Source organism: Calidris pugnax, unplaced genomic scaffold, assembly GCF_001431845.1.
Source record: "Calidris pugnax isolate Ruff unplaced genomic scaffold, ASM143184v1 scaffold167, whole genome shotgun sequence".
Classification (NCBI taxonomy): Eukaryota; Metazoa; Chordata; class Aves; order Charadriiformes; family Scolopacidae; genus Calidris; species Calidris pugnax.
The window spans coordinates 634,255-657,994 of record NW_015091045.1 but is presented as its reverse complement, the minus strand read 5'-3'; the positions used below and the strand labels follow the sequence as shown (position 1 = coordinate 657,994).

Here is a 23,740-nt window from a genome sequence, read left to right as displayed (position 1 = left end):
AAATCTCCATTCATCGGCACTTGGTCACCAGCCAAATTGGAGCCAAACCAACCATTTTTTTTTTTCCAACTTCCCAGTAAAATGGAGTTTCCAGAGACCTGAGGCCAGTGGGGAAAAGGGGTCGGCAAAGGGGTTGTAGGCAGATGCTGGCTTCTCTGTGATGTCCAGGCTTGCAGGCAGTGCTGCTGCTCTTGCACATCCATAATGGGCTCAGGGTTGGAGGAGCAAAGGTTTTTCGGGTGCCCACGTCAGCTGGTGGTAGGACAGGGTAGGAAGCTATGATTTTTGGAGGGAGGTTTAATAGACATCAAAGTGTTGCAGGCTCCTAAATGCCTTTATTTTTTTTATTTTGGAAATGGCTCTGCAAACCCTTTAGAGTCCCCAGCCCTAGCAGAAGGACTTGTCCCTTGTCGAGGGGCCATGGGGGGGTCACCCTGTGGGCTCATGCCAAGGGGCTGTGTTGGTGCCCAGCTGCAGCACCCAGCAGGGCCAACAAGTCAAGGGGTTTCCCTCTCTTCCTCCACCTCCAAAAAGCTCTCCCCTTGGTGGGAAGTGTCCACTGTGTACTCATGGGGTGGAGGCCCCGACGAGGGGTGATGAACTCAGCCAACCCAGGGCTTGACCTCAGCCCGGGCAGAGCTCCCAGGGGTGGGGCCAGGCCCTGGGGGAAAGGGATTTAGTTAATTAGAAAGAAAAAAAAAAGGAGGGAATCTTTTCTCTCCCCTTCAGAAGCTCCTTGGTTGTGCAGAGAGATGGATCTGACAGGAGTTTTGAAGCACCCTTGAACGCTTTGAGAAATGGGCTGGGAAAGCCAAAAGTGTGGTGTATAATAAAGGAAGAGGGAAACAGGCTTGAGCATCCCCAGCCAGAGGCCCTAGGACTGGGATATACCCAGAAAAATCACCAAATATTCCCAGGGGCTGTCCCCCAGATCCCTGCTCTTTCACATGACCACCTCTGCCCGCTCTCTCCCATCCCAACACTATCAGAGCTGATACCTTACAGCTCCACTAAGAAATATTTGCTGTCAAACTCCTGATTTCCTTATTCTGGGGGCTCTGGGGCCGGGGTCTGCACCAGCCTGTGCCCCTGCCAGCACTGCCGACGGTGGGAAGGGAGGTTTTGCAGGTCTGACGAGCGGAGGAGCTGATCCAAAATGCTGAGAGCAAGTCATGCTCCTTCACAAGTGAGGGGCTGCACCCCCCCAACAGGCTGCAGCGCTGCTCCGGCCATGGCACACGTGTCCGTGCACACACACGCTGCGGGGAGGGGGAGGACAGCGTCTCCATGCAGCTGGTGACAGCGATACAAGGCGATGGGAAGCATCCTCCCAGCCTGGGGACACCACATCTCGCCGCCCAGCGTCCCCCCAGCCCACGTCCCCACCAGCGGTTCAGCATCCGTCTCCGTGGCAACACATTTTTCACATCCTTCCATCCCTCCGGTCCCTCTGGTCTGCAGCGCCAGCAGCCCTGGGTACCCCGTGCTCTGGGAGGAGATGGGCATCCATCACCCACCCCGGCACCCCTGAGGTGGGTGGGGAGAGCACACGGGTCCCCCTGCTCTGCAGGGTGTCCCAGGAGTGTCTCTGAGCCCATCCTTGGTGGGTTTAGGGGAACACATGGATTTGGAGCGGCACAGAGGCACCGATGGGCATCTTCAAGCTTGCAGGCATCTCACCTGCCCTCCTGGGCCATCAGCCACTTCACCTGCCAGCACCCTCTCACATCTAGGATGCTTCTCACATCTAGGATGCTTCTCTGCCTGATCCCAGCTGGAGATTTATAGGACAGGCTGCCACAGAGCTGCAGGCGTCCCTGGAGATGCAGCCATCAAGATGACCTCTTCCCCAACACGAAGTCCTGCAGCAGCAACATCAGCCCCTCTCACACCAGCCTGGGGAGATGCTGATGTGCAAAACGATGGAGAGCTGCCCTTCCCCTGCGGGGTCACCCATCGGAAACACCAAAGGTCTTCCTCGCTGGGATTCCCTGACACCAGCACCAGGCTGAGATTGCCTGTTTCAGCCCCACCGCTCACCCGAGACCCCCACCAGGGCTGGAGGCTGCACCACAAGCTGCAGCCATCAAGATGACCTCTTCCCCAACACGAAGTCCTGCAGCAGCAACATCAGCCCCTCTCACACCAGCCTGGGGAGATGCTGATGTGCAAAACGATGGAGAGCTGCCCTTCCCCTGCGGGGTCACCCATCGGAAACACCAAAGGTCTTCCTCGCTGGGATTCCCTGACACCAGCACCAGGCTGAGATTGCCTCTTGCAGCCCCACCACTCACCCGAGACCCCGCCAGGGCTGGAGGCTGCACCACAGGGCCCCGGAGCCGGGAAAACCCCTCCCCGGCGCGGCCGGGAGCGGAGGCTGGCGGGGCACAGGAAATCTCCATTCATCGGCACTTGGTCACCAGCCAAATTGGAGCCAAACCAACCATTTTTTTTTTTCCAACTTCCCAGTAAAATGGAGTTTCCAGAGACCTGAGGCCAGTGGGGAAAAGGGGTCGGCAAAGGGGTTGTAGGCAGATGCTGGCTTCTCTGTGATGTCCAGGCTTGCAGGCAGTGCTGCTGCTCTTGCACATCCATAATGGGCTCAGGGTTGGAGGAGCAAAGGTTTTTCGGGTGCCCACGTCAGCTGGTGGTAGGACAGGGTAGGAAGCTATGATTTTTGGAGGGAGGTTTAATAGACATCAAAGTGTTGCAGGCTCCTAAATGCCTTTATTTTTTTTATTTTGGAAATGGCTCTGCAAACCCTTTAGAGTCCCCAGCCCTAGCAGAAGGACTTGTCCCTTGTCGAGGGGCCATGGGGGGGTCACCCTGTGGGCTCATGCCAAGGGGCTGTGTTGGTGCCCAGCTGCAGCACCCAGCAGGGCCAACAAGTCAAGGGGTTTCCCTCTCTTCCTCCACCTCCAAAAAGCTCTCCCCTTGGTGGGAAGTGTCCACTGTGTACTCATGGGGTGGAGGCCCCGACGAGGGGTGATGAACTCAGCCAACCCAGGGCTTGACCTCAGCCCGGGCAGAGCTCCCAGGGGTGGGGCCAGGCCCTGGGGGAAAGGGATTTAGTTAATTAGAAAGAAAAAAAAAAATAAGAAAAGAAAGGAACTATCAAGCCCACCAACACAGGTCTGGTTTTCATTTCGAAGGAACTTTTCATGACTTGTTTGTCATCAGCCTAATTCCTCCAAGTCCCAAACACTTGGTGTGATGGGATGGGATTTCCTTCACGGGCAGAAGAAATACTCCTTTTCTCCGAAAAAGGAGACTATGATGGGAAAGGGGTCACTTTGGCAAGAGGCAGCAGGAGATGGACCTTGGCTGTCCCCCAAGGGAGTGCTTTCCCCACTGCACTCATCCTCCTGCCCCACGGCGGGTGGCCGAGCGCTGCCGAGGGGCGTTCTCCACGTGATGCTGGTGTGGGGAGGGGATGTCCTGCCAAGCACCATGGGCTGGTTGAGCTGGATCCGAGCCCCCGAGGGGACCAGGAACCTGCAGGGGTGTTCTCTGCGTGATGCTGGTGTGGGGAGGGGATGTCCTGCCAAGCACCATGGCCCGGTTGAGCTGGATCTGAGCCCCTGAGGGGACCAGGACCCCGCAGGGATGGAGCTGCCTCCCACCCACCCCATCCACCCCAGCCTTTCTCCTCCTTTCCCTTTGTTTTTTCCACCTTCCCCTTGACTCTCCTCCATCCCTGATGTCCCAGCCCCTTCCCCTTCCCTCCCGGTGTGGCCAAGTGCCAAAGGGACTTTGCTCCCCAGGGCAGCGCTCGCTCCCAGCTCCTTCCCTCGAGCCCGGGAGCTGCCGAAGGGAAGAGCAAAATGCTCCGGTCTTATCTAGGAGGGGAGGCAGGCTCGGTGGGCAGGGTTTGAGAGAAGGCTGCTGGCTTATAAGCAGCCAGCAGCGGAGGAAAAGCTGTCTCGCAAGGCACCGAACGGGTTTCCCCCCCCCACTTCCCTCCTCCCCGTCACCATCTCCCTGCCACCGCTCCTGCCACCACCATGCCCCCGGCGCTGGGGCTGCTGCTGGGGCTGAGCCTGGTGGGTGCCCTTCAGCCCGGCCTGGAGCCCCCCCAGACTAAGCCCGACGAGGCAGGGGCCGTCGACTTCGCCAGCGCCTACAACAGCACGGCCGAGCAAGTCTTCTTCAAGAGCGTCTCGGCCAGCTGGAATTACAACACCAACCTGACCACCGAAAACGCCGCTCTGCAGGTGGGTGGTGGGACGGGGGGTGATGGCATCGCGGGGGTGGCCCCAGCACCGGGGACGGGGACGGGGGTGGGGGGGATGCTAAGGCATGGTGGGGACACGTGGCATGATCCCCTTCTTCCCTGTGGGCTCCTCTCTTGGTGCCCCAGGATGGTAGATCAGGGCTGGGACTTGTCACCTGGGAATCAAAGGGTTTTGCCCCAAATTGGCTCTCGGAGAGGCTCTGCCCCCGGGTGACAGCCCTGCTCCTGGACTGAGTCTGGGTTATTTTTAGAGGTGTTTCCCTCCTCCCAGCACCTTCCACTTTCCTTTCCCCCCTTCCCAGACCAGGGTCAGGTGTCTACTGTCCCTGCCCAGTGCCACGATGTCCCCGTGCCGTGTCGGAGCCCCACTGCATCCCAGTGCCGGGGGTTTTTGGTATGGGGCAGCCACCAGGAGCCCCGGGTGTGCACAGGCAACAGGGTGGCATCGGGACCGAGGCTGCCACCCTCATCCCAGTGTCCCCAGCCCACGGGGATGCAAACGGCTTTGGGGAAGCACTCCAGGCTACGAGGTGCAGGGAGCGATGCTGTGTGCATCCCACAGGCGTGTGGGAAGGGGGGGGGTGTGTGTGTGCACGTTTTTAGGCTGGATTTGGCAGGACAGGGATTTGGAGGAGCCCAGTGGGTGCTCTCATTTGGGTGAGCTGCAGCACAGCCCCTGCCCGGTGTGGGCCAGGGGATCACGGTGCCTGGGCAGGCTGCAGAGGGTTCCCCAGATCTTGCTGTCCCCAGGGAGCTGGTGGCTGCCCCATCGCAGGGGGCACAGCCATGGCACTTGGGGATATACCTGCCACCCCATAGAGCTGGTGGTGCACAAGGGTCAGTGCAACCCACACATGCCCAAGGTGCTTTCAGGGACCCCAGCATCATCCCTGCACCCCAAGGGCTGCCACACAGCCCCAAACCCCTCCGGCTCCCCGGGGGACAGGGGGCACAGGGTGCCCTGCCGCAGGAAGAAAACCCATCTCCCTGCCCTGGGGAGAAGACTGCTGCCAGGTTTGGCTGCTGCCAACTTGGCAGGACACCCGAGAGCACCCAAGTGCCCCTTCCGCCTTTTTTCGGCGAGCTGACGTGATGTCTGGGCAAGCACCCAGAGAGGGCTGCAGATGTTGTGGTGGGGCACGGACCTTGGGGCAGAGGAGGAGCATCCCGGCCACACCAAGTCCAAGGTTAGGGCCAGGAAAGCACCTTGTGGGGACTTCTCTCCAGAGGTATTTCCAGGTCAGCTTTCACCCTTTCCTGCATTAATAAGTGCCTGAGGATCACGACCAGGTGCTCCCTGCAATGTTGAAGCTTCCAAGGCAGCTCAGCAAGAGCAGGGGGTGCAGCCCCTGAGATCAGCTCATCGATGGGGCAGCAGGGAGGCGTGTGGTGGGACGGGGAGGCAGTGAGCACTAAAGGGTTAACACGACCTGAAAGGCTGGATTTGGGGGAACCAGGGAAGCCTTGGGCCAGGAAAACTCCACACGTGTCTATAAATGAGATGGGCTGAGGCCACCACGGTGTGGGCTCCTCCAGGACCTGCCATGAAAGGTGGCCCCAGTGAAGTGACACGTAGGGCAGAAGGCAGAAGGCAGGACAGCAGCCCCTGGCCCCGCAGAGAGGGACAGAGGGATGCTGGAATGACAGACAGGGAGCTTGGCGATGGGATAGGCAGGCATACCAGTTCTTGCAAGCTGGGGCTGTGGGCAGGAGGCTGGGGATGGTGTTTGGGGTTCAGGGGCTGCTCATGGGTACCAGATTTCTCCAGGTGCCCAGGGCAGAGCAACCCCAGCGCCCTGGGCCACATCCTGCACCTCTGGATCTTCTCGGTGCAACCAGGAGCAGGGAGGGAGTGGGGTGCGGGGGTTTTGGTAGGGAGACTCGGGGGACAGAGGGATGCTGGAATGACAGACAGGGAGCTTGGCGATGGGATAGGCAGGCATACCAGTTCTTGCAAGCTGGGGCTGTGGGCAGGAGGCTGGGGATGGTGTTTGGGGTTCAGGGGCTGCTCATGGGTACCAGATTTCTCCAGGTGCCCAGGGCAGAGCAACCCCAGCGCCCTGGGCCACATCCTGCACCTCTGGATCTTCTCGGTGCAACCAGGAGCAGGGAGGGAGTGGGGTGCGGGGGTTTTGGTAGGGAGACTCGGGGGCTGCAGGTATCCAGGGGTCTCTGAACACCCCCCCAGAGGGACACCCCACAGAGAGAGGTCCTGGCTGGGGGGGTGAAGAAGCAGGGCTGGTGGGCATGGCCATGGGCAGGGGGTCCTGGGCGGTGCTGCTGGCCTCGGCTCGCTCCACCGGAGCTGTCAGGAGAGTTTAGGGTACGATTCGCCTGACCAAACACAGGCGCCTGCTGGAGGAGAAGATGAAACACAGCTGGGCTCTGCTTCCTACAGCTCCCCCGGCTCTGCAGCGGGGTCTGGGGAGGGGTAAAGACACCCCTTAATTTATTGGGGTGATGCAAAAGCATCTCCCTCCAGTGCCGGGTGTCCCTGGGACTGGTGCACCCCGGCACGTCAGGGGGTCAGGGCTGGTTGGTACCCAGAGTGATGCTGTGGGTGTTGGGATATCCGAGGGGGGGTGATGGATGCCTGGTGGTGGGCAGCCAGGGGCCACCCAGCACATTTGTCATCCCCACCATCATGTCCACAGGCAGCGTGGGTGCCTGCCCCGGCCAACCTCCCGCCCTGCCGCACCGTGACTCCCTTCCCTCCCCGCTGCCAGCCAGGGGAATGCAAAGATTAAAATAAAACAAACCAGGCTTGTTGGAGCCGAGCTAAAAATGCCACGAATAACAGCTAATGAGCTCCATAAATCACGCTGGGACGGCACAGGGACAGGGTACAGGCGCTCTGCACCACCTCACTCCTTCCTGCGCATCACCCACGCTGGGACCCTTGTGAAATATCAACATTTCCCGAAAATACAGCTGACACCAGCCAGGCTGGGATGCGACCGCTTGCGATACACCCTGTCCCAAACTTACGGCCAGTGGCTGCAGCTCCAGCTGCCTAAATAACCCCCCGCAGCGCCGGCAGCTCCCCGGCGTCCCACGGCCCTGGGAAGGGAGGTCGGGGCTGGCAGGAGATGGGTGACGGGGAGAGACCCAGAATTGGGGGCTCGATGGAAACGGGTGCCCTTCTGCAAGGTGAAACCCAGATGTGGCACTTAGAGGGCAAGGGCTGCAGATAGCCAGAGGAGAAATATCTAGATGTAGCAAGGAGCTATAGGAAGGAGAAAAGTGAAGGTGGCACCTCTAGAGTTTTCCTTTGGGCTTCTGCAAAGGTGAGAAACGGCAGGAATAGGAATAAAATGAAGCCAGATCTCAAAGCTCCTTCTGAACTGGGGTCTGGCAGCTGCTAGAGCCAGCCTGGGAGCATCTAGACACCCTGTGTATGTGGGGAGACACCTTCACCCCCCCCATCACCCCATCTGGGCCACGACACCCTGGAGCCACCTCCAAACCATCCTCAAAGGCCACTTCGGCGAGTGCTCGCTGGGAGCACCGCGGGTGAGTGGAGGCTGCAGACGTTGCCGCTTCGGCTGGAAGCTGATGTCTCTATCCATGAATGTCATCGACTGGGGACAGCCTTGCCTGCCACCTCGTGTCCCATCCCCTCTGGCTCCCACAAACCCTTGTAGCTCCGAACCTGGCCCCCAAACCATCGCCTGGGTGGTGGCATGTCCCAGGGCTGGTCCTGAGTCCCCACCTCTCTCGCTGCGCAGGTTGAGGCGTCGCTGGAGGAGCAAAACTTCACGGAGCTGTGGGGGAAGAAAGCCAAGGAGCTCTATGGCAACATCTGGAACAACTTCAGTGACCCACTGCTGAGGAAAATCATTGGCTCCATCCAGACCCTGGGACCTTCCAACCTGCCCCTGGAGAAGAGAGAGCAGGTAGGTGAGGTGCCAGCCAAGCCCTGGGCACTGCTGGGGTGCTGTGAAACCCCTTAAAGGGATTTTTCCCAAGTCCCCAGACTCTGTTGCTGGCCCATTGCCCCTCCACTGCATTTTGGAGAGTCCCCCTGGCCTCTGCACAGGGAAGAGAGTGATGGAGGGGGAACATGGGGTGCTATCTCCGAGGGATGTGGGGTACCTGCTGTCCCTGTTCTCCAGCCCTAGTCTCATTTTGGAGCTATCCCAGTAGGAACCAGAGATTTCCTGCTTACACAGAGTGGCCTTGGGCGTCACCTGGAGTCGAGCCATCTGTGCCCATGGCTGGGGGCCAGCTGCCTTGACCCCCTTCACCCGGTGCTCCTTGGGGACACAGCCCGCTAAAAAGGAGGGCTGCTGCAGCCACCCAGCTCCTGACTCCAGAAGTGCTGTGCCTTGGGGACATCAGGACATCCCGAGCCTTCCCCATCACAGTCCAGAGCTTTCAGGGTTGTTTACCTAAATGCCACATGATTTTGATTTCCGTGCATGAAAATATTGCCCAGGCTGATGCTGGCAGCCACTTGCTCCGCATGAGCGCAGGGACACTGGCACTGCTGTCCCCTCCAGCCTGGCCCACGGCTCCCTGACAGCCCTCCCCTCCAAAACCCTGGAAAAGCCGGAGATACAATCCTTTCCGGAGAAGAGTCTGCCCCAGTTCCTTCCAGGAAACCCATCCCTACTCTCTCTCAAATAACAGACAGCGTCACGTCTCCTCTCTGCACATCAGCCATGGCTCGCTCATCCCCAGGCAGCTCCATCCCGCAGCCACCACTGTCCCCATCACCGTCCCCTGTCCCCGTCCCCTGTCACCATCCCCTGTCACTGTCCCCTCTCTCCATCCCCTCCCCAGCCGGAGCAGAGGGATGGGAGCAGAGAGAGTGGACGGAGCGGAGGAATTTCCTTCCCTGGGAATGGGCTCCCCAGGCAGGTTCCAGGAAACCTCCTGTTGCTATTGTTTGCTGTTCTTGAAGTTCACAGAAATAAATCCCCCCCCTCCTCCTGCTTTTCTTATTAGGGTTTTTTTTGTTTTTTTTTTTTTACCCTCTTAGATAAACAGGCCGTGCCGCAGCCCCGCTGACAAAGAGTTTTATAAATAGCTCCGCTCCGGGACACTGCGAGCGCTCGCGCCGTGTTTGAGGGGGTTTGGCGAGTGGCTGCCCAGGGCTTTTCTGTCCCAAAGAGCTTCCCCACTCCCACCCTGCGACGGGTGTAAAACCCCTGGGTGATAACACGCTTATCTCACCAAAAACACGCTGTGTAAACACACCAATCCTCCTCCACACCCATCCGGACGCACACTCCGGAGCTGGGAATTCCACCGATCCCTCCTGAAGGGTCATTCCCATCCCCTTCCAGCCCCAACATCTTCTCCTTCCCTGCAGTACAACGCCATCCTGAGCGACATGGACAAAATCTACTCCACAGCCAAGGTGTGCCTGCCCAACGGTACCTGCTGGGATCTGGAGCCAGGTATGGTCCCTGTCCCCCTCCTCCTGCGGGTGCTGAGCACCCCATGGCCATGAGTTTGTCCCAGTCCCCACATCCCCAGTGGGTTGGGATTGGTGGGTCCCACCCATGTTCATTGAGGTTGTCCTGGGGTGAGGATGGGTGTTCGGGTCTAGCACGATGGTGGTGGCACCTCTGTAGAGCTGCTGTGGGATGTGACTGGGGTCCTGCCCCTCTCTCCTGACCTGCTTGTCCTCTGTGTCCCAGAGATCTCAGACATCATGGCCAACTCCCGCAGCTACAAGAAGCTGCTCTACGCCTGGGAGGGGTGGCACAACGCCGCGGGCAACCCTCTGCGTGCCAAGTACGAGGAGTTCGTGAAGCTGAGCAACGAGGCCTATAAGATGGATGGTATGAGCAAGATGAGAGGACAGAGCGGGTGGTCAGGCATCAGGGGTGGGATCTGGGACTAGGACAATGGGGTGCTCTGCTGCTCTCCCCATCCCACATGCAGCTGAGCATCCAACTTCCATTTCCATTTTGGGGAAAGGGCAAAAAATCCTACTGCTGTCCCCTGGTCCCAGGGCTGGGGGGTGGCCCCTGGGGGCCAGTGCCAGGACTCATCACTGCCTCCCCGGCAGGATTTGAGGACACAGGGAGCTACTGGCGCTCCTGGTACGACTCACCCTCCTTCGAGGATGACCTGGAGCGTCTCTACAACCAGCTGGAGCCACTCTACCTCAACCTGCACGCCTTTGTCCGGAGGAAGCTGTACGATCGCTACGGCCCCAAATACGTCAACCTGAAGGGTCCCATCCCTGCTCACCTCCTGGGTAAGAGGAAAGACTCCCCCAGCCTGTGTCCAGGGGTGCTGGTGGGGCCAGAGGGGCACATACAGTGTCAATAGTGGGACAGGGAGGTCCCAGTTATCAGTGTTTTTCTCTCCCTCCCAACCTGCCACCAGCTCAGCTTCAGCTGTTTTCTCTTCTCAGGCAACATGTGGGCTCAGCAGTGGAATAACATCTATGACCTGATGATCCCCTACCCTGACAAGCCAAACCTTGATGTCACGAGCACCATGGTGCAGCAGGTGATGGGCTGCGGGGCTTGCTGGTGGCACCAGGGGGAAGAGTTGGCCAAGGCTTGCCCATGACATTGACCCCAAGGGAGTGGTTTCTCATAGCTGCATAGGGGACAGCAAAAAAGCCATGATCAGGGGGTGAAAGGACAAAGAAATTATCTCAATTCCTCACTGACAATGACCAAAGAGGCAGCAGGTGGCCAAAGGAGGACAGTGCGGTGGGACTGGTGCCAGTCACTGGGCTGGGGGCTGCGTCCACACCATTGCACTCCAAGCCCTCCTTAGGGCATCAGCCGTGCTCTGTCTCCTGCCCATGATGTGCACCAGCACCATTGTTCAGTGGTTTTTAAGATTGCTCACCCCATTTCTGGGGCCAGATCTCCCCATCAGGGTGAGAGGGGCAGGACCCTGGTCTTGGAGGGACCCACCTCATCCCCACGGTGTTGGGAGAGCATCAGAGGTGATGATGGCATGGTCAGCCCCTTCCTCAGCCTTAATCTAGTGCCTGTTGCCCACCAGGGCTGGAATGCCACCCACATGTTCCGGGTCTCAGAGCAGTTCTTCACCTCCCTGGGACTGCTGGAGATGCCCCCTGAGTTTTGGGCCAAGTCCATGCTGGAGAAACCAACAGACGGGCGGGAGGTGGTGTGTCATGCCTCAGCTTGGGATTTCTACAACCGCAAGGACTTCAGGTATGTGGGGTCATGCAGGGGCCAGGACTACAGGGGAAGACTCTCCTCCATCCCCCTTGGTGGTGACCATTTTGGGTACCCCCAGCCTGGCCATGCAGCCCAACCTGTCACCTTCTGGGGCAAGGTCTTGGGATACCATGCTACCCTGCCTTAGAATCATAGAATAGTTAGAGTTGGAAGGGACCTTAAAGATCATCAAGTTCCAGTCCCCCTGCCCTGGGCAGAGACACCTCCCAGTCTAGGTTGCTCAAAGCCCCACCAAGCCTGGCCCCCCTTCCAGGGATGGGGCACCCACAACTTCTCTGGGCAACCTGTTCCAGTGTCTCACCACCCTCATAGTAAAGAATTTCTTCCTTCCCCTCTACTGGCTCTTTCCCCTTCTCCATGGGGTCCCTCCCATTGAGGGGGTGCAGGGGCAGCCAGGGTCCCTCACCCAGCTCAGGCCATGCTCTGTTTTCACTCGTCAGGATCAAGCAGTGCACAGCGGTGACCATGGAGCATCTGTTCACAGTGCATCATGAGATGGGTCACGTCCAGTACTACCTGCAGTACAAGGACCAGCCCGTCCCCTTCCGCAGCGGGGCCAACCCTGGCTTCCATGAGGCCATCGGCGATGTCCTGTCCCTGTCTGTCTCCACTCCCAGCCACCTCAAGAAAATTGGTCTCCTCAGCAGTGCCACCGAGGACACAGGTACGTCAGCCACCCTGGAATGCCGGGTGGCCTGGAGGGCTCAGGCACTGCCTGTGGCAACAGGAAGGATTTGGGACACGACAGGGTGGGCTGCAGTCTGGCAACACAACCCAAAGCAGGCAAGACCCAACGGCTGATGCATGCCTTTCACCCATGCTTGGTTCCACACACACCAACTTCTTGGCTCCATGGGTCCATGTAGGAGCTATCTTGTCTCCATGGGTCCATATCCAGCCCCTTCTTGGTTCCATGGGTCCATGTAGGAGCTATCTTGTCTCCATGGGTCCATATCCAGCCCCTTCTTGGTTCCATGGGTCCATGTAGGAGCTATCTTGTCTCCATGGGTCCATACCCAACCCCTTCTTGGCTCCATGGGTCCATGTAGGACCCTACACGGCTTCATCCTCTTCACCCCCGAGGGCAGAAGGGATTCTCTCCAGAGCTTGTCTGTGCCTTTCCCTTCTCCATCAGAGCCCCAAACCTGGAAACAGCATCTTTGTGCTTGGTTGGCTTTGACCTTTCCAACGTCCCCCTTTCCCTCGCCAAGAAGCATCCGCCCCAGGAGCTCCCGGTGTAGCTCTGCGGAGGTGGCACTGAGCACTTACGTGCACAGTCACGAGGACAGTCAGCGGGTGACATTCCTGCCTGCCAGCCACGCAGCAGAGGAGGACTTGTCACTGCAGGGCACTGCCCAGCTTGGCAAAAGTCTCTCCCCCCGCCTGACGTCTCTCAGCCAACGAGTCAAAGCAGATGCCAGCAGAGGAAGCCAAGCGTTCGCAGATTCCTGCCGCAGGCGGCTGCTTTGCAGAGGAGGGACAGTCCCGGGATCCTCCTGCCTTGTCATTAAATACGTTTCATGACGGGGAAGCCATCGCAGCAGCCAAGAGCCTTGGGCCGGTGCTGCATAAACACCATGGAGCAGATGGTCCCTGCCTCAAGGCATCGCTGCCCGACTAGCCAGCCCTTGGCAGTCATGCCACCGTAGCAATGGCAGCCAATGGCCCCTCAGGGCAGTGCTGGCAACCCCTCTCTGACCCCACAGTCTCAGCTGGGTCTCCAGCAGGTCCTTCTCCAGCCTTCCTTCCCCAGACTTCCTCAAGGCAACGGGGAAAGCAGATGTCACTGTCCCCTGTACTCCCCATGAAACGGTGGTGACCATCCTAGAGTTGACTTGGGTTCTGGGTCTAAACCATGAAAGCCTTTGCAGTGGTGACAGCCCTTTCACTCTGAGGTCCTGGGGTGAAAGTGTGAAGAGGGAACCATGAGAGTTACACTCAGCAAAGACCCTCTCACTCCCAGAGTCAGGCTGAAGGCAAGGGGACACCATACTTGTCACTCCCATTGTCCCCACTTAGTAAAAAGGCACATGTTGCCACAGTATGATCTGTATCTAGGGAAACCTTCTGTGTCCTACACAGCCATCTCTAGGGAGAAAAATTATATGTTGAAATGCTGTCCCCATTTCTCATCCAGATCTTCTCACCCTCTTGCCCACAAAAAGTGTAGTGGCCATAGTGCTGGCCAGGTAGACTCCTTCCCAACCTGATTCAGGCTCTGTTTCATGCAGAGAGCAACATCAACTACCTGCTGAAGATGGCTTTGGAGAAGATCGCCTTCCTGCCCTTCGGCTACCTCATCGACCAGTGGCGCTGGAATGTGTTCAGTGGCCGGACACCTCCGAGCCGTTACAACTATGACTGGTGGTATCTGAGGTAGAGGACATTCACCAGGGATGGATGGGGGTGTGGAAGCTGGGGGTGTGCTAGGAAATAAGGCAGGAAAGAAAGAAGGAAAAAAGGAAAAAGTAGCCACAGAGATGACTGGAGAACAATGGATAGATGAGTGGATGGATGGATGGATGGATGGATGGATGGAAAGGAAGGAGGTACATGGAAGCATGCTTAATTGTATGGATTTCTTCAGCACTGTGCCTTCCCATTCCCTGTCTTGATTCTTCTCACCCCTTATTTCCATGCTCATGCTCTTGTTCTCTGTTGTCTACAGAACCAAATACCAGGGTATCTGTGCTCCGGTTCCAAGGAGCGAAAGCAACTTTGACCCTGGAGCGAAGTACCACATCCCTGGGAACACCCCCTACATCAGGTAGAGGAGGTGCTGCCAAGGGGACAGAGGCTTGGGGAGGTGGGGGAGCAGGGTTCAGCTCTGTGGGAAGGGACTGGGGTGCACTGCTCCTGCTCAAGACACTGGAGAATATTTGTGCTTGGGACCACAAATGGTGGGGAGCTGATGTGTGACTGGGTGCCTTCCCCAACTCCCTGGGACTTCCCTGTTTCCCTTTGTCCCCAGTGCTCACCTTCATGGGCTTCCTTGGCAGGTACTTTGTGAGCTTCATCCTCCAGTTCCAGTTTCACAAGGCGCTGTGCCAGGCAGCCAACCACAATGGTCCTCTGCACACCTGTGACATCTACATGTCCAAAGAAGCTGGAGCCAAACTCAGGTGGGGACAGAGGAGGGTCGGGACAATCGTCATGGGCAGATGTGTGCGTGGAAGCTGATGGTGTGCAAAGGAAGGAAAGAAGAAAGGAAGGAAGGAAAAGTGGCTGTGGAGATGACTGGAGAAATAGCTTTGCAGATGGATGGATGGATAGATGGATGGAAATACATGGAAGCACTGGGGTGGGGTGAGTGGTCCTCACCAGAGTAAAGCCATTGTCTGTGTCATGAGCTCCCACCCAGACAAGAGGTCACTAAAGCACGTTTGGTTCCTATTGACTCCCTGGGTGTTAAAAAGTGCATGAGTATGTGATGGGGAGTCCTCAGGCACCATATGCAGGACAGATGGGGGCTTCAGAGGCAGTTCCCAGGTTTGTGTCCCACTCAGGAATAGCATCTTCAACCCTTGCAATGCTGAGATACCTTCTCACATCCATCCCCTGGCCTCATGCTGGCTCTTGCTGTCCCGCTTCTCTGCAGGGAAGTGTTGAAAGCTGGGTCTTCCAAGTCATGGCAGGAAGTTCTGTTCAACCTCACTGGTACCGATAAGATGGACGCTGGGGCCCTCCTGGAATACTTTAGCCCTGTCACCAAGTGGCTTCAGGAGCAGAACAACAAAACCAATGAGGTGCTGGGCTGGCCTGAGTTTGACTGGCATCCCCCTATCCCTGAAGGCTACCCTGAAGGCATTGGTAAGGCTGCAGCTCCATCCTGGCTCTGGGGAGGGGCAGGAAGAGGTCTCCTGAGGGACATCAGTAACCCTCAGGCAGGACACTGCTGAGGGAGGTCTCTGCTGTGGGTGGGGGAGGTACTCATGGAGAAAAGAGAAATAATGAGCTCCATGTGGAGTCCCACAGGGTGTTGCTTCCCAGGAAGCAGGTGCCATTAGCCAACCCCATGACGTACCATTGTCTGAAGCTGTGGCCATGCCGCTGTAGTAATTCCATCAGTCATGGTGTGACAGGTCATCTGTTTCCAGCTGCATCCTTTCTGCCCAAGTGGGAGGGTCTAGGGTATGCAGCGTGTCCTGTGATCCCATCCCCTGTCCAATGGGACATCCCCCAACAGCACCTCTCTGCCCCCATTTCTTGGCTCAACTTGGTCCCAATTTGTGGCATCCTTCAGTGGAATTGCAGTTCCAGGAAAAGCTCAACCTTGGTTTTGCCATGGGGTAGTGCTCTTGCAAAGAGAAGGACTCTCCTGACTTCCCTTCTCTCCCTCCATTTATCTCCAACTCTAGACAAAATAACAGACGAAGTACAAGCTAAAGAGTTCTTGGCCGAGTACAACAGCACGGCCGAGACAACGTGGAACGACTACACCGAGGCATCCTGGGTCTACAACACCAACATCACCGACTACAACAAGGAGATCATGGTATGGGAACGACCCTGAGGCTGTATGGGGAGAGGCAACAGCCAAGGCAGGCAGCTGGCACCCAGGGCACATCAGATGAGCTCTGAAAGCCAGAGCAGCCTCTGTCCCCAGCCAAGGGGTAATGTTCTCACCCAGGAGGTGCCTTTTCCTTGAAAACCCTCATCATGTCATGAGAGGCAGCCACGGGGAGGTTGTCAGTCATGGCGTGCCCAGGGGTGTTTCTGGTGATGGCCTGTGTCTCAGAGATCACCTTCAAGTAACTCCTCTTCTGTCCCTTCCTGCCCTCGCAGCTGGACAAGAACTTGGCCATGTCCAAGCACACCCTTGTGTATGGCAAAAGGGCCAGGCAGTTTGACACCTCCGACTTCCAGGACCAAAGTGTCATACGCATCCTCAAGAAGCTGAGTGTCATTGAGAGGGCAGCCCTGCCTGAGGACGAGCTGAAGGAGGTGAGCTGCAAGGGGACAGGGCGGGACAGGGTGACTCTTGCCACTACCTTGTGTGGAAACACCAGTTTCTCCCAACTTCTGCGAAATGCCACTGGGCAGCCACCCCTTGCCCTTGAACAAGGTGATAGTTTGGTACCTTCCACACAAAGCCGTGATTCTTGTTTCCAGGATTTCCCACCCAAAGGTTTCCCACCCAGTGGCACATTTCTTGCTGGCCCTAGTCCCTGCTGTTACGATTCCATTTCATCTCAATTTGGGGTCACACTGGACCAGAGGAAATCACCTGGGAACACCTCAATGGGCTGTGACATTTTCCAAGAGCAGATGTAAGACAACCAACTCACATATTTGACTTTCTTTGCAGTACAACACCATCCTCTCAGATATGGAGACCACATACAGCGTAGCCAAGGTCTGCGATGAGAACAAAGTCTGCCTCCCCCTGGATCCTGGTAAGATCTGGCAGGGTGTTCAGTGAGTCATCTGCAAGAGGCCCAGAAAGGAGGGAATTTTTAATAGGGACATGGATCATGAAGGGACCTTCTCTGTGATGGCCCCTGAGCAGCACATTGGGTCTGGCACCATTACATCATACCAGCCCAGCCAACATCATCACTTCAGCTTCATTGCTCTCTCTCCAGACCTCACAGACCTCATGGCCAACTCACGGGACTATGATAAGCTCCTCTTTGCCTGGAAAGGCTGGCGGGATGCTTCTGGGAAGAAGATGAAGAACAACTACAAGCGATATGTGGAACTGAGCAACAAGGCAGCTGTGCTCAATGGTCAGTGTCCCACTCCCTTACAGACCCACCACAGCCTTAGTACCTTATAAGCAGAGAACCGGACTGATTGCCCAACTCAGGGCCAAAATCTTGAGGGTGTGGAAGTTGCACCAACTACCACAAGATCTGCTGTCTCATAGATATGGAGGGACCAGGGGTGTCCAAGCAGCAAGACAGACTCTTGCCCAAGAACAGCAGTATCTAACAGCTTCTACTCTTTCTTTTCAACAGGCTTCACAGACAATGGGGCCTACTGGAGATCCCTGTATGAGACGCCCACCTTCGAGGAAGATCTGGAGAGGTTGTACCTACAGCTGCAGCCCCTGTACCTCAACCTGCATGCATACGTGCGCCGAGCCCTATACAAAACATATGGTGCAGAGCACATAAACCTGAAGGGTCCCATCCCTGCTCACCTCTTAGGTAAGGGCTTTGCTAGGTGCTCAAGCAGAACCGTGTCTCCCACCAGGCATAGCTTGCTCCAGGTCATGCCAAGAGTTGAGATTGGTCTCTGTTCAGCTCTGGCCAAAGGGCCAAAGCCCCAGGAGGTGGGTCTGCAGAAGCCAGTCTGCCCCAGGGAAGGGCAACAAGCTCAGCATGACTTGACCTCTCATGCGTGGATAGAAACCTGAAGGGTCCCATCCCTGCTCACCTCTTAGGTAAGGGCTTTGCTAGGTGCTCAAGCAGAACCGTGTCTCCCACCAGGCATAGCTTGCTCCAGGTCATGCCAAGAGTTGAGACTGGTCTTTGTTCAGCTCTGGCCAAAGGGCCAAAGCCCCAGGAGGTGGATCTGCAGAAGCCAGTCTGCCCCAGGGAAGGGCAACAAGCTCAGCATGACTTGACCTCTCATGCGTGGATAGGCTCTTGCTTGCATCACCCTTGTGCAGGCAGGGCAGGGACCAGGCAGGGCGATCCACTCTGTGAAGAAATCAGGAATAACTGGATGCATTTCCTCTTCTCTCCTTGTCTCCTCCTGCCATGCATTGTCCTCCTGTTCTTCCCAGGTAACATGTGGGCCCAGTCATGGTCCAACATTTTTGACCTGGTGATACCTTTCCCGGATGCCACCAAGGTGGATGCCACCCCAGCCATGAAAAAACAGGTCAGTGCTTCTCCAGGCTGCTCTGGGGAAACTCCTTAGGACCCAGCACGCTTTGGCTGTTGCCACCACCCACGTTGTCAAATGTTCTGGTGCTACCAAAAAAACTCCATGGCTCATCTGTATTCTCTTCCCACCTGGATATGCCAAGGGCTGGATCCAGCTCTATCTGTCCCCAAAAGACCTCCCCTGCCCAGAGGAATAAGGCTGTCCATGGCCCCCCATCCTTCCCCTCCCCCAGCACCCCTAGTATCCCCCATTGCCCTTCACCAGGTCCTCTGTCTGCTCTCTCCCCAGGGCTGGACACCCAAGAGGATGTTTGAAGAGTCGGACCGTTTCTTTACCTCTCTGGGCCTCATCCCCATGCCACAGGAGTTCTGGGACAAGTCCATGATTGAGAAACCAACAGATGGGCGGGAGGTGGTGTGTCATGCCTCAGCCTGGGACTTCTACAACCGCAAGGACTTCAGGTGCCCGTGGGGAGCAAGTGGTGGCCTCAGCTGATGTGGTGCTGGGACAGATAGCAATGTCTTGGTAGAAGAAGAGGACATAGCCCGATGCCACTGCAGTGTCTGCTGTCCTATGGCTGTGGCAGTCCCACTCTGGCATTGCCACTGGTAGCCAGGACATGGGGCATTGCTGGCAGGAGCCTACATGGTGGAGGGCAATCAACGCCTTCCTGGCTCTGCCATGGAGAAGGGAAAAGCTGATGAATGGGTAGGGACAGCAGGAGATGCAGGAGAAAAGAGGGAAAAATGCAATGAAGTAGGACCAGCCTGGCCTGGCATGGGGTGAGATGGGGGCACATGGAAAGGGGGACCAAAGGGAAAAAGAGCTCAAGGAGGTGTGATTATTCCTGGAGATTTTCACCCCAGAACTGCCCTCCCTTCTCCCCCCATCCCACATGTCCTTGTCCAGGATCAAGCAGTGCACTGTGGTGAACATGGATGACCTAATCACAGTGCACCACGAGATGGGCCACGTCCAGTACTTCCTGCAGTACAAGGACCAGCCCATCTCATTCCGCGACGGGGCCAACCCTGGCTTCCACGAGGCTATTGGGGATGTCATGGCCTTGTCTGTCTCCACCCCCAAACACCTGCACAGCATCAAGCTGCTGGACCAAGTCACGGAAAACACAGGTGAGGACCACACAGAAAGGGCTGGGGGAGCTGCTGGGGAGAGATGGAAATGCAGAGGTTCAGGGTGGGCTGGGCAGGGTGCAAGGGGTCAGGGACACACACGGTGGTTTCGCATGCATGGAGGGGACAAGATCTGGTGCTGGACCAAGTCACGGAAAACACAGGTGAGGACCACACAGAAAGGGCTGGGGGAGCTGCTGGGGAGAGATGGAAATGCAGAGGTTCAGGGTGGGCTGGGCAGGGTGCAAGGGGTCAGGGACACACACGGTGGCTTCGCATGCATGGAGGGACAGGATCTGGTGGGACACCCTGCTCAGGTGGAGAGCACCCCATACAGGGTGGAGGGGTAGGTGCAGTTCTGCCTTGCTCACACCTTCCCACCCTGGGCAGAAAGTGACATCAACTACCTGATGAGCATCGCCCTGGACAAAATTGCCTTCCTGCCCTTTGGGTACCTCATGGACCAGTGGCGCTGGAAGGTGTTTGATGGACGGATCAAGGAGGACGAGTACAACCAGCAGTGGTGGAATCTCAGGTGGGCTTGAATTCAGACCCCTCTTTGGTGCAAGGGTCTTGGCCATTGTCCCAATAAGTGTTTGCTCCTGTGGTCCAGATGGCTGCAATGGGACACAATGGGACACATAAATCCTCACCCCGTCCTCACACCCCACGGTGTCCCCTCCCAGCTTACCCCACCTTCTCCTCCCCATGCTGGGCTAACTCTCCCTCTCTGATGCAGGATGAAGTACCAGGGCTTGTGCCCACCAGCACCAAGGTCTGAAGATGACTTTGACCCTGGGGCAAAGTTTCACATCCCTGCCAACGTTCCCTACATCAGGTGAGTAAGCAGGGCTGGGGCAGAAGGGACACCACTTAGACCCAGAAGCAGGGTCTCCGGTTCAGATGCCAGCAATGACACCCTTCAACTACCTGATGAGCATCGCCCTGGACAAAATTGCCTTCCTGCCCTTTGGGTACCTCATGGACCAGTGGCGCTGGAAGGTGTTTGATGGACGGATCAAGGAGGACGAGTACAACCAGCAGTGGTGGAATCTCAGGTGGGCTTGAATTCAGACCCCTCTTTGGTGCAAGGGTCTTGGCCATTGTCCCAATAAGTGTTTGCTCCTGTGGTCCAGATGGCTGCAATGGGACACAATGGGACACATAAATCCTCACCCCGTCCTCACACCCCACGGTGTCCCCTCCCAGCTTACCCCACCTTCTCCTCCCCATGCTGGGCTAACTCTCCCTCTCTGATGCAGGATGAAGTACCAGGGCTTGTGCCCACCAGCACCAAGGTCTGAAGATGACTTTGACCCTGGGGCAAAGTTTCACATCCCTGCCAACGTTCCCTACATCAGGTGAGTAAGCAGGGCTGGGGCAGAAGGGACACCACTTAGACCCAGAAGCAGGGTCTCCGGTTCAGATGCCAGCAATGACACCCTTTTTCATGGCTGGTGGGATACTTGGTGGATTCTGTCCTGAGGGTACTGGAAAGCTCTGAGGACCCTGACCAAGTTTCAGAGGAGAAGGCTGGATTTGGAAGAATTCCTCCCTATCTGAGGAGGATGGGGCTTGTCCACCCAGGCAGTCATAAAACACTTGCTAAAGCAGAAATGGCATCAGCAGATTGGACTGAGTTGGTGCAGGTGGAGCTCCAAAGCCAGTGATGCTTCTCCAGACTGGGAGGGTGCAACCAGGGGATGAGGGGGACCACATCCTCTCTTTCACAGCCACTAGTAGGGTCCATTCCCGTGTCCTCACCCCTCTCCACCACCCCCAGGTACTTTGTCAGCTTCGTGATCCAGTTCCAGTTCCACCAGGCACTCTGCAAGGCAGCTGGGCACACAGGTCCCCTGCACACGTGTGACATCTACCAGTCCAAGGAGGCTGGGAAGATCTTGGGGTAAGTGTTTGGGAATCATAGAATCATCTAGGTTGGAAGAGACCCTTGGGATCATCGAGTCCAACCATCTCCCCTACTCTACAAAGTCCTCCCCTACACCATGTCCCTCAGCACTGCATCTAAACGGCCCTTAAACACAGCCAGGGATGGGGACTCCACCCCCTCCCTGGGCAGCCTGTTCCAATGCCCGACCACTCTTTGGGTGAAAAATTCTTTCCTAATGTTCAATCTAAACCTCCCCTGTTGGAGCTTGAAGCCATTCCCTCTCGTTCTGTCACTAATTACCTGTGAGAAGAGACCAGCACCAACCTCTCTACAGTGTCCTTTCAAGTGGTTGTAGAGAGTGATGAGGTCTCCCCTCAGCCTCCTCTTCCTCACACTAAACAGCCCCAACTCCCTCAGCCGCTCCTCATACGATTTGTTCTCCAGCCCCCTCACCAGCTTCGTTGCCCTCCTCTGCACTTGCTCCAGCACCTCGAGATCTCTCTTGGATTGAGGTGCCCAAAACTGGACACAACACTCGAGGTGTGGCCTCACCAGTGCTGAGCACAGGGGCACAATCACCTCCCTACTTCTGCTGGTCACACTATTTTTGATACAAGCCAGAATGCCAGAAGGGCAGAAACAAGATACTTCTGTCCCCAGCAAAGCAGGCCCTGGTCATCCATCCCCTCCCTGCCCCAGCATGGGATGCTCTGGTCCTTGGCCCTGGGGGACACCGGGTGGGGGGACACCTTGGGCTGGGCGCTGGGGCTGTGATTGCCAAAGCAGCCACTAGATGGTAGCTGGGACCCTGGCAGGTGGAAGGCTCCCTCCCTCCTCCTCCTCCATAGCCCCCTGTTCCTTAGAGAAAACAACCCCCTTGCTTCAAGAAAAGCACCCGCAAAATTAGCCCTTTCACCCAGGAAGGGCTCTCCATCAGGATGGATTCACTGGAGGGCTTTAATCCATGTAAATCCCCCCCACTTTCCCCCAACCAACCCTCCTTCCCTGTGCTCTGGGCTGGCATGGACTGTACTCAGGGATGTTAATACCAAGATCCCCAAGCCCTGGGGAAAGGGGAAGGGCTGGTGGCCAAGAGGGTGATGGGGAACCCACTGGAGCTGATTTCTCCTGCCACAGGGAGGCCCTGAAGCTGGGTTTCAGCAAGCCTTGGCCCGAAGCCATGGAGCTCATCACAGGGCAGCGCAACATGTCAGCTGATGCCCTGCTGAGCTACTTTAAGCCACTCATGACATGGCTGGTGAATGAAAACGAGAAGAACAAGGAGGTCCTGGGGTGGCCTGAGTACAGCTGGACTCCTTACACAGGTACGTAGGGCTCAGCCAAGAATGGCAGGTCCACCATGGGGTAGAGCTCAGCCCTCACCAGGGCCAGGATGGGGCATGTGGGAGAGGTGGAGTTATTTTGGTGCCCCTTGGCCACCCCAAAAACCACAGGGTGTTTGGATGCTTCTCCTTGATCTTCCATGGAGCCAAGTCTAAAGGGGACACGGCATCCAAGAGACCAGCAAAGGGAGAGCTGGTGACCCAACACACCCCAGCCCAGAGCCACCAGCACCAACCATGTCTCATTTCTCCATTTTCCAGCTGCTCCAGCCCAACCCACCACCACCAATCAAGTCAATTTCCTGGGCATGTTCCTGGACAGCAATCAAGCCACAGCAGGCGGCTGGGTCCTGCTTGCCCTGGCACTCGTCTTCCTGATCACCACCATCTTCTTCGGAGTCAAGTTCTTCTCAGCCAGAAGGGCCTTCAAATCCAGCTCAGAAATGGAACTGCAATAAGGGGGAGCATGGACAGGGTGCAAGCATGGGCATTTGGGCAGGCTGGCAGCGATGCCACGGGCACATTTGCCAACGAAGCCATGGGTTTCCACAGCCCAGGACTCCTCTCTCCGTTCAGGTCAGACTTCTTTTTTCCACTATGCAAGAGCCAAAGCAGAAAAGAGCTATTTATTTGTCAACGTTTGCATCAGGGGAAGAGAAATTCAGGCACCGGCAGGCACGGAGCCACCACGGGGGCTGCCCCTGCACCCGGGCTGGGAGCCGGACCAGCCTGGGCACCCACCAGCCATCTCTGACCTGCGGGCAAAGCCATAGGGACTTCATGTGACAGAGGGCAGTTTGGGGAGGGACAGAGCACGTTCCCACCCTCAGTTTGCCCACTGCCGGGCTGCTCGCTTGCATGGATGAAAAATAAACCCATGTCTTGTCACCCCCCAGAGCAGCAGCTCAGCTCCTTCTTGTGGGTGGACTCAAATCTCAATGGGGCACGGCTCTCGAGCAGGAGAGCTGCCATCCCAAGCCAGCGCAACTCCAACCCCCTGGGGATCATCCTGGTTTTGGGGCAACACACCAGCAGCACCCAACCTCCCCCATCCCCGTGATGAAAGCTCAGCATCCCCTTCCATCATCCTCATCCTCCCCTGCACCGTGGCTCCCATGGCA

The 23,740-nt window shown here is 57.1% G+C and overlaps 1 protein-coding gene across 1 annotated transcript; it reads left to right on the top strand.

Moving 5' to 3' along the window:
* The first annotated feature begins 3,721 nt into the window (after positions 1-3,721).
* Positions 3,722-23,740, top strand: ACE (angiotensin I converting enzyme). Its single transcript, XM_014956463.1, has 25 exons — positions 3,722-4,214; positions 7,963-8,130; positions 9,552-9,639; positions 9,883-10,026; positions 10,257-10,448; positions 10,608-10,705; positions 11,216-11,388; positions 11,856-12,079; positions 13,647-13,791; positions 14,084-14,182; positions 14,415-14,537; positions 15,014-15,225; positions 15,774-15,910; positions 16,201-16,359; positions 16,724-16,811; positions 17,001-17,144; positions 17,376-17,567; positions 18,149-18,246; positions 18,541-18,713; positions 19,162-19,385; positions 19,776-19,920; positions 20,125-20,223; positions 21,169-21,291; positions 22,414-22,601; positions 22,881-23,740. Exons 1-25 carry the CDS (start codon positions 4,005-4,007, stop codon positions 23,075-23,077), a joined length of 3,843 nt encoding a protein of 1,280 aa, XP_014811949.1. The 5' UTR covers positions 3,722-4,004; the 3' UTR covers positions 23,078-23,740.